Here is a 10,968-nt window from a genome sequence, read left to right as displayed (position 1 = left end):
TTTTTTTTTTTTTTTTTCTTTTATGTCTAAAAGAAGCATATACTTTACCATTTATCACCAGAAACAATATATTAATAAGAAGTTTGACAATTTGAAATATTTCATATATAGGTTGTGTATTAGTATATCGACCACATTGAAATTAGAAAATGCAAACACATGCAAGTCTCCTCGTATGTTCACGGTCTTCTTCGTTGATCACAGTCAGCATTGACAACAATTAATGGGCAGCCAGCATGTCCTCACCTTTTCTCATTACTTCACTATAATGACCAAAATTTTAAGCTCCTTGAAGCATGAACTGCAATATAGTGTGATTTGGAACGGATAAAAATACAATATCAAACAGAAAAGAGCTTGGAAGATTTTTTGATCAATATGGATGCAAGGGGATAGAAGCTCCCTCGACCTCCAGAAGAAAGGAGGTCAAAACGTATCAAAAATCATACAAATCATACAGGCCCAGAGAAAAGTATTGGAGTAAACCCATGCAATCTCAAAAGTCAACATATTCAAAGAAAAGGTATGCCTCTACAAAAAAACCCCAGAAGAAGGACACTATGTCAATAAGTGTCCGATAAGAGGAAAGATCAATGAATTAGACATTGATCAAGATCTGAAAAATCAGTTACTACAATTAGTTTTAACCGATTCAGAACAATTCAGCGATGGAGAAATCCTTGAACTTCAAGAAGAATCCGATTCATATTCTAGCATAGAATACGAATCAGAACAAAAAGGAAAAAGAACATGCAAAGGATGCATAAATGACAACCTATAAAGAAATACTAGCACGATACATGAATGAAGTTGAAAGTAATGTACATATTCAACAATTATTTTGATGAAAGTAGAAAAAGCAAATAATAAAGAAACAAAGAAAAAGAAAGGTAAGGATAAGGAATATGTCAGAAGACATATTCATCCACGGATTTTTTTTTTTTTACATGTAGTTTTTCGACTATTCAGTCCTTTGCAAAAGATGAATTTTTAACATGGTGGTTAAGAATCCAAAAATGGATCATTAAGATTCTAGAAGACATGTTGCAAGCATGCGTGATTGACTTCGCCTGTGGTTCGGACGAATACCTGCACCTTATAGAATTTGCATATAATAATAGTTACCAGGCGACCATACATATGACACCTTTTGAGGCCCTGTATGAGCGAAGGTATCGGTCTCCAATTTTCTGGGAAGAAGTGGGAAGGCGACATATGTTAGGGCCAAAGTTAGTCCAATAAACGAATGCAGCAGTGCAAAAGATCAGAGTACGAATACAAACTGCACAAAGCCGACAAAAGAATTATACAGACACGCGGTGCAGGGCTCTAGAATTTAATGTTGGCGATCACGTCTTCCTAAAAGTAGCACCCATGAGGGGGGTGATGATGTTTGGAAAGAAGGGTAGACTGAGCCCAAGGTTTATCTGTCCTTTCGATGTCCTAGAGACAGTTGGTCCTGTGGCGTACCGACTAGCCTTACCTCCTGCTCTGGCTGCTGTTCACAACATGTTCCACGTGTCTATGTTGCGTAAGTACACCCCAGATTCTTCTCATGTGATTGAGTATGCAAATATTCCTTTGAGGGAGGACTTAAGTTACGAGGAGGCGCCCATCGGGATTGTAGACACGAAAATACATAAGCTTAGAAATAAGGAAATATCGCTTGTCAAGGTGGTATGGAATAACCAACGCGTTGAGGAAGCAACTTGGGAGTTAGAGAGCAAGATGAGGACCAAGTACCCCGTGTTGTTCAGGGATTAAGAAACTTTCGAGGACGAAAGTTCTTGAGGGGGAAGATTATAAGAGCCATACAACTAGCAATAAGTGAGGAGAGAGAAAAGCCAACTGTACTAGGAGAGAGAAAAGCTAGCTGGACTACTCTTTTTTTAGGGTTTAAAAAAAAAAGAAAAGGAAGGCCGGAGGAAAAGAGAAAAGAAGAAAGAAGAAAAAAAAGAAGAAGAAGAAGACAGAGGAGAGGGTGGAGCGGAGGAGACGAACGACGGAGCTTGAAGCGCTCGTCAGCAACGGTGGGTCGAACGGTTGAGGAAGGGAAAACGTCGACGATAAGTCCTAGTGGTGTGATTTTCATTGTTGTTTTCCAAAACATTAATACATTTCATTGGATCGGTGTACCTAGGTTATTGTCGAGGGAAGTTGGTGAGTCCTTGTGAAGAAGAAGGCATGGGGTGTTGAGAGGAAAGAAAGATCAAGAAGAAGGTGGGAAGAAGAGGTCAAAAACTGAGGGGGCACGACCTGACCCGACCCGACCCACCTGTATAGAATCGAAACCTGATTTTTTCCATTTCACACAATTTGATTCGTCTTTATTCAGATTTAGATTTAGGTACATGACTCAAACATTCCATAATGCCTTATTATAAGAAAATTCCAAGCTTAGTCAAGGGGACACTTGAAGACTCGATAAAGTTTTGAAAAATCTACGATCAGTTAAGTAACCATCTAGAGCAAGATTTTAAGTAATTGCTTGTAGGAGTTGGTTTGGATTTGTGGCCAACCAATTTAGTACAGTATTTAGGAATGGATAAAGTTAGTTCATGGAGGTGGTACTCCCATAATGTGTGTGGTTGTACTTTAATTGTCGTTATGGTTATATAGTCTCGTTGGCATGATTGTGAAATTTTGTATAGGCGTATGAGATGGTATGTTTTTATGTTAAGCTAGATGGTTATTACGTGACTTAGCATGGTGACGTGTTGTTGTCGTGGTTCTTTGTTAGGCATTGGGTGTGGAGCTTGGGTAGCCCATTGTTACCCTTTGTGAGTTATCATAAGTTATAAGCACATAGACGACAGTGTATCGTTTTCGTAGTCACCCACAAGGAGTTGAGGGTAATTATAGTATATTACTATGGTAACACATCAGAGGTGCTTAGTGGGACGAGCCATGACCTTTTACTGATCCAGCCGAGCGGCACAGTGACAGGTAGTTACTTTTCCTAAGACAGGTAGTTTTACTGATCTCAGCTGACAAGGGCGTAAGACAGGTAGTGATTGACCCAACTTAGAGAGGCACAGTGGCAGGTAGTTACTGATCTTAGGAACAGTTAGATGTTGTCAGACACCACTAGGTCTCTAACTAGTGATTATTCGAGCACAAAACTTAGGATCCCGTGAATAGGGCTAAGTTCGACAAGAGCATACGAGCAAGTTGCTTACTGGGTATTGTTTATATACTCATTCTGTGTTGTTTCTATTTTTTCAGGAGAAAAGTATATCTGGGTTGGTGGCGGGGACGTGTGGAGTCGTGCAGCTACAGAAGGGGGCCCTTAGATTGAGTCATCTTCTCCCATGTCGTTTTGGTTATGATTTTGACGTTTTTGGAAAACCTACGATATTTTGTAACCTTTTATTTTTATATGACTCCGCGGATTTTCGTTATGTATTTTTTTAAAATGTATATCAGGCAACTTTTAACTTTTAGTCCCCCGTTCAAACTACAAGTATTGAAAAGTTTTTTTTTTTTACTCTTGAGTCCACGTGGTGACCCTTGATTCGGTATTTTTGAAGATCGATCGTTACAGTTTTGGAAGGAGAAGACGTTGAATCGACGGATGCGGCTTCTTGAAGAAGCGTTTGAAAATTAGCTTTTGAAGTTGTCTGGGCTAATGTGTTGGATTTCGATAATCAGCCAGGGAAATTCCTTCTTATCAGTGAGAGTAAATCTTGACAAGAGGTTGTTGGAAGAANCAGGTTATTTAATATTCTAAACAGATTTCCTATTTAAATATAAATTGTCCTAAAAATGGCTGGAGAGTGGCCAACTAAATATGTGCCACTCCCTACAAAATTGCCGTCTAAAACATTGGTGATCCATTCGATGTGTTTGTCAAATGGTCAAACGGAGGTATTCTGAAATCGTGTGAATCTAAATAAGGAGAAATGAAAAACTCAGGTTTTATCTAACAATCTCCTCCTAAAACCTGTGGTATATCTACTCCGATTTGAGCCCTATGGCTCGGTGTCCCTTGGCGGCATGTCCTCTAGACTCCACGTCTTGTTCGACCGCCTCTTCATCGAGTTGGCGCGCCGCCAGTCCAGGTGGTTCACCTCTTCCTAATAGGTCTTCCATCTTCCGGTACCTGGCTGAGAGGTTGACTGGTTGTTCGGTGTCTCTGGCGGCATGTTCTCTAGACTCCACGTCTTGTTCTGCCGCCTCTTCTTCGAGTTGGCGCACCGCCAACCAGTCCAGGTGGTTCACCTCTTCCTAATATGTCTTCCATCTTCCGGTACCTGGCCGAGAGGTTGACTGGTTGCTCTATCTCCAGCTTTAGAATATAAAGGCGGTTTGCCGTGCACCGAACTTGCGTGAGCAACCGTCGTCGATCATCGCAGATCCTAAGTAGCCCGCGCTTGATGGAAATGTGGCAGTCGGCCTTATCGAGTTGACCCAGGCTCACAATATTAGCCTTGAGTCTCGGGATGAAGTAGACGCCGGTCAGCTTGTGATGATTGTCTCCCTTGCCGACGAACAGGATGGTGCCATGCCCTTCGATCTCGACGACAGAGCCGTCGTCGAATTTCACCATCCCTCGAATCCTCGAGTCAAGCTCAGAGAAGGCAGACTTGGCCCCGGTCATATGGTTTGTTGCCCCCGTGTCGAGGACCCATCGCCGGTGCTCTTGCTGCTCACCTCTTTCACTGATTTGAGCGAACATTCGCTCCTCCTTCAGTTGAATTGGCTCCCCAGCCGGTGCCCCTTTGTTATGCACAATTGGAACTCTTCCTCGGGTTCGACGCTTACAGGAGCAGTTATGCCGTCGTCGATTACCTCTGTGGATTTGAGGAGCTCTTCCTCGGGAGTAGGGACGTCAGGTAGGACTGATGCAGTCACCATGAAAAGGGCCGGCTCATCCTCCTCGGATTGAGCCACATGGGCCTTCTCCTTGTTCCTGAGCTGTAACCTCTCTTCCCACAGTACGAGCACTAGATTGCCCAGTCATCAGTCGAGCAGTTATGCCGTCGTCGATTACCTCTAGGGATTTGAGGAGCTCTTCCTCGGGAGTAGGGACGTAGGATTGATGCAGACACACCATGAAAAGGGCCGGCTCATCCTCCTCGGATTGAACCACATGGGCCTTCTTCTTATTCCTGAGCTGTAACCTCTCTTCCCACAGTACGAGCACTAGTTTGCCCAGTCATCAGTCAACTCCTCCTTCTTTTGATCCGCCTCTTTCCCGTGCATGCGCCGAGATTTACGAGCACTAGTTTGCCCAGTCATCAGTCAACTCCTCCTTCTTTTGATCCGTCTATTTCCCGTGCATGCGCCGAGATTTACGAGCACTAGTTTGCCCAGTCATCAGTCAACTCCTCCTTCTTTTGATCCGCCTCTTTTCCGTGCATGCGCCGGCGAGATTTCCATGGCTTACCGCCTTTGCGGCTGGAGGGCCCATTGCTCTTACCAGGATTGAGCCACATGGGCCTTCTCCTTGTTCCTGAGCTGTAACCTCTGTAACCTCTCTTCCCACAGAGCAGTTATGCCGTCGTCGATTACCTCTGTGGATTTGAGGAGCTCTTCCTCGGGAGTTGGGACGTAGGACTGATGCAGCCACACCATGAAAAGGGCCAGCTCATCCTCCTCGGATTGAGGATAACACATGGGCCTTCTCCTTATTCCTGAGCTGTAACCTCTCTTCCCACAGTACGAGTCTTTTGATCCGCCTCTTTCCTGTCTCGCTCATGCTGCCACCGAGCCCCGTGATCTGCATTGAAAAATCATCAACGGATTCGCTGTCCTTAAAAGCGGATCTCTGAGAGCTCCTTCCGCAGCTGCTCGATGTTGGATTCCCGCACTCGCCGTACACCGACCAAACGGGATTTGATTCCCTCCCAGGCCACACCATGAAAAGGGCCGGCTCATCCTCCTCGAATTGAGGATAACACATGGGCCTTCTCCTTATTCCTAAGCTGTAACCTCTCTTCCCATAGTACGAGTCTTTTGATCCGCCTCTTTCCTGTCTCGCTCATGCTGCCACCGAGCCCCGTGATCTGCATTGAAAAATCATCAACGGATTCGCTGTCCTTAAAAGCGGATCTCTGAGAGCTCCTTCCGCAGCTGCTCGATGTTGGATTCCCGCACTCGCCGTACACCGACCCAACGGGATTTGATTCCCTCCCAGGCCGATTGCGCAGTGCGCTTGGTGGAGAGAGATGCCAGCATCTCTGGGGGCACAGATCGTATATGGCGGCGAACGCCAACCCGATCCTCCCGATACTCAATCATATCTCCTTCCTCTAGCTCGACAACGTGCCTGCTCGGGATGGACCCCACGATGTGCTTATCATTTCTCCTTCCTCTAGCTCGACAACGTGCCTGCTCGGGATGGACCCCACGATGTGCTTATTTTCACACTTTGCATTTTCTTTTACTCAAACCTGAGACCTGTGTGTTATTAGATCGACACTCTAACCACTTGAGCTATTCAACTTGATTGTTGATAGGTTGGCTCCTCCACAATGATATACACCGATGGCTTCAACCTGGCTCTGATACCACTTGTTGGATTTCGATAATCAGCCAGGGAAATCCCTTCTTATCGGTGGAAATCTTCGACAAGAGGTTGTTGGAAGAAAAAATAAAATGCGTAAAAATAACAAAGAGAGAGAAGCTGAAATTTTGACTGCGCTTAAAATCAGGTTGTTTGATATTCTAAACATATTTCCTATTTAAATATAAATTATCCTAAAAATGGCTGGAGAGTGGCCAACTAAATCTGTGCGACTACCTACAAAATTCCGGTCTAAAACTTTGGTGATCCATTCGACGTCNATGGACCCCACGATGTGCTTATTTTCACACTTTGCATTTTCTTTTACTCAAACCTGAGACCTGTGTGTTATTAGATCGACACTCTAACCACTTGAGCTATTCAACTTGATTGTTGATAGGTTGGCTCCTCCACAATGATATACACCGATGGCTTCAACCTGGCTCTGATACCACTTGTTGGATTTCGATAATCAGCCAGGGAAATCCCTTCTTATCGGTGGAAATCTTCGACAAGAGGTTGTTGGAAGAAAAAATAAAATGCGTAAAAATAACAAAGAGAGAGAAGCTGAAATTTTGACTGCGCTTAAAATCAGGTTGTTTGATATTCTAAACATATTTCCTATTTAAATATAAATTATCCTAAAAATGGCTGGAGAGTGGCCAACTAAATCTGTGCGACTACCTACAAAATTCCGGTCTAAAACTTTGGTGATCCATTCGACGTCTTTGTCAAATGGTCAAACGGAGGTATTCTGAAATCGTGTGAATCTAAATAAGAAGAAATGAAAAACTCAGGTTTTATCTAACATAATGCAGCAAGCAGCCTAGACTTTGAATTAAGAAACTCGGTGGTCTTCTTCTTCCATAAATCCTGAAGGTGGCCATTCTCAAATAACCAAACCTTTACAGCTTTGAGATCCGCGTGGGTATGAGTGTATTTATCTCACCATTTGATTTTGATAACTTTGAAGACCTATTTTACCTAGTGTTCAGTTTCCTTTATTTGGAAATTATAGGTTAGGATCCAAGGAATTTGAAAATATACGCAAAAGCGCATTGCTAATAGAGATGGAGTTTTGAAGATATTTTGGACGAAGTAGGGGAACGATTTCTGTATTGGAATGAAAAATATATCTTTGGCAGATCCAAAGATTTTCCACCATTTCATGAACCAAAATGGGTAATGAATTTTGTGAGCATTCTTTCAAAATTGAATAAACCACGAGTGCTCGTAATTGTGATACCAAATGACATTGAACCATGTCATCTGATAATCTCTTGTATCAGAAAGAGTGGGGAACGAAAGGTTTTGAAAAAGTCTTCTCCATGTACGGATCTTGATTCCAGTACGTCGGATTTATGACTTTGAAAATTTTTAATTTTAAGAACGTGATTTTTGAAAGATCATCGCGACTCGGAATATGAGTAATTTCGACAGACTTGGTATTGACCACAATGAATTCATAAAACCTTCTGGTCTTATGAAGATCTTCTGGGATATAGAAAAATCCCGATGGATAGGCTTTCTTGACGACCTCGCATCTTTGGATCATCGTATTCTTATTCTACCAGAGCGTCTAGTAGAGATACAAATTTTTGCAAATAAGTCCTGATTTAAGAAACTGGAGGAAATCGAACGGGAACAACTGCGTCTGAGTAGGTTGAGGGGACAGAAGGTCCCTTTGAAGTGGAAGAGACAGTAGGTGTCGATGGAGTAACGGCAGATGGTTGTGTTGAAGAGGAAGAGGCCTCGTTAGAGTGATAACCTCCGCTTGTTTTTTAGAAAGTCTTGCTTTAGACCTGGTCACCAATGTGAAACCAGCATCCATCGCATAACCGTCAGACGTCATTGGAGTAGGGGTGTTCGAAGAAGCAATGAGCTTCTTCCCTTTTTCCACCGTCTTCTTTCCAGTCATCTCGAGGTGAAGGAGATTGGTTAGGGAGAAGATTTCTTCGAGAGTAAGAACTCTCTTGAGAGGTAGTCTGCCAAGGGGTTTTCGACCCCTTTTATAAGAAAAATTTGAAAGTCAAAGCAAGATAAAATTGCTTGCCATCTAGCAAAAATTATTTGTTCAGATACGAGATTCTTCACATCCTTTACTAAAACAAATTTGGATGCTCTGGAATCCGTTTTGATAAAAAAGTTTTTGTTAATTAAATCATTTTGAAATTTCTGTATGCAGAGTACTGTTGAAAGTATTTCTTTTTACTGTTGAGTAATTCTTTTGAGTAGAGTTCCATATTCCCGAATGAAAACTGAAAATGGATTCTTTCTTGAAAAGGACTGTTTGAGGATTCCTCCATATCTTATATCGGATGCGTCGGTCTCCATTATTAAACTAGCCCTCGAGTTTATGAGAGATAAACACGGAATTGATTTGACAAGGGATTTGATTTTTTGGACTATTTTGGTGTGTTCTTCCGTCCAAGGCTTTAGATTCTTTTTAAGCATCTCAAAAAGTGGTTTGTAAATGGGTTTGATATTTTGAAGGAAATCAGACACATAATTGAGACATCCAAAAATCTTTGGAGTTGGGTTTTATCAGTGATTTGATCTGGAAAATTTGAGGCAAACTTAGAGTTGGGTTTTATCAGTGATTTGATCTCGAAAATTTGAGGCAAACTTAATGGACCTGGGTTTAATTAGACCCAATGAATTTCAAATCCAAGAAGACTAATTTTTGTTTGATGGACCTTAATGGACCTTTGGATGGGTCTTTGTTCCTCTTTGAGAAGTGTTTTGGTAGTCCATTGACAAAATTCTCTTTCCATAATTCCAACGAACTATCTGTTCTAATAAGAACTTTGCTGAAATAAATGTCTTTGTACCACCTGAAATCTCCTAAGGTAGGGCATTTCAGATTCATGAGTATCTCGGCAGATCTCTCCTGATATTTCAGAGGGTCGCCAACGAAGAATTCTATGAGGGTATAAATGAGGGTGTTGACAGCATCCTTTACCCTTTCATGTTGTACTTCGGTCCTAGTTGATGGACCTTCTTCTTTGATGATTTGAGTAGTTGGCCTAACGACATAGTTGTTTAATATCTGTTGGCGAGTTGCTTCGTCGAGATATTTGTCCCACCAGTCTTTGAGTTGCCCGGTAAATCTGGTTACTAAAACTTGAGCTATCTGACGGTCGGATTTATGGCCCTGTAATTTATACGCGCCTGCGGCCATCATCATCTCATTGACAACATTCATTATCAGATAGTCAGACAATCCATCGATATTCCATTCATAGATTGCTAGACCATCGTAATGAGCTTGAGTTTGTAGTGTCTTTTCTTCGAACTGGATATCCGGAAAAGACGGTTGAGGATACCAGTTTTTCTGATTACTGGTATTATTTTGACTCCTTCTAGAGATTCTTTCAATTCGATTGTAGAAAGGTTCTTCTACCTCATTTGCAATCTCATCTTCGGATTCTTGGTTCTCGCCGTCATTGTTAACGACATTGACAGATGAATCTTGAGGCGTCATGGCGGGATTTAGTATCCTGTCCAATTTTTCCTCTATCTTGGCCATTGCAGCCTCTTCTTTTGAAATCCTTTTTGTAAATATTTCGAGATTTGCCGGTCTTTGGTATTGACTAATCAACCTTTGGTACAAAGTTGCTTGCTTGTTCCTGCTGAGTACCTGATTTCTTTGAGATTTTTCCCTCAATACTCTCAAGTTGAGTAGCGATCGTGGATAAAATCTTATTTGAGTAATTGTTTTGATGCTGGATATTTTTGATATCCTTTACGGTCGGATTACCCTTTTCTAGTCGTTCTGGAATATTTTTGAAAGGACTAGCTTTGACTCTTTCTACGTAGTAGTTGTCGAATTCAACTTCTTCCAACGGAGGATGTTTCGAATATACCTCGCCTCTTTTGGTAGTCTTCCAACTCCTCTGAGTCAAGGTGCATACCTGCAAAATATTCTCTTCAAACCATTCAAAGAATGGTATATTTTCTTCGATGGCTTCCATATGAGAATACCACTGAGCTCTTAATTCATTTCGCTCAGCCTCTTTGTAGGTTTGGAAGAAGGCATTTCTTTTTGAAGAGTTGGTGGTTGGCATAAAATCTGCTTTTAAGAATTCTTTGTCTATCTGGAAATCAGCTGTAATGATATTTAGCTGACTTTCGTAGACGGATTGAGTATCCATATCTGTATTGTAACGACCCGAAATTTTCTACTTAATTTAAGGTCGCTACTGTATACATACCATAAACATTGAATGCGGAAGACTTCATTTAAATTCCATAAAACATAACCTTTAACTTAAAAACACAGCCATGGACTTACGTGTTTCGAAAACATCTTTAAAACGACACAACAAAAGACCCGAAATAAAATAAATAAGCGTTTAAGTTTAAAACATCCTATTCTATCCTAAGTCTAAGAAAATAAATACCACTATCCTATGCATGTGCCATGATCTCGAGTTGCGATGCCGTCGTCAGCCGTACAG

The 10,968-nt window shown here is 41.8% G+C and overlaps 1 protein-coding gene across 1 annotated transcript; it reads left to right on the top strand.

The window, feature by feature from the left end:
• Positions 1–1,374: 1,374 nt before the first annotated feature.
• LOC111783581 lies at positions 1,375–1,764 on the top strand. The gene has a single exon (XM_023664507.1). The coding sequence runs from the start codon at positions 1,375–1,377 to the stop codon at positions 1,762–1,764; it is 390 nt and encodes a 129-aa protein (XP_023520275.1).
• Positions 1,765–10,968: the final 9,204 nt, after the last annotated feature.

The sequence above is a fragment of the Cucurbita pepo genome, chromosome LG20 (assembly GCF_002806865.2).
Source record: "Cucurbita pepo subsp. pepo cultivar mu-cu-16 chromosome LG20, ASM280686v2, whole genome shotgun sequence".
Lineage (NCBI taxonomy): Eukaryota > Viridiplantae > Streptophyta > Magnoliopsida > Cucurbitales > Cucurbitaceae > Cucurbita > Cucurbita pepo.
The sequence above is the reverse complement of the archived record's forward strand: the minus strand, read 5'-3'. Positions and strand labels throughout refer to the sequence as shown.

Bases quoted from the DNA above. Each gene is read 5' to 3' on its own strand.
- LOC111783581 (XM_023664507.1), top strand. From the start codon at position 1,375: ATGAGGGGGGTGATGATGTTTGGAAAGAAGGGTAGACTGAGCCCAAGG.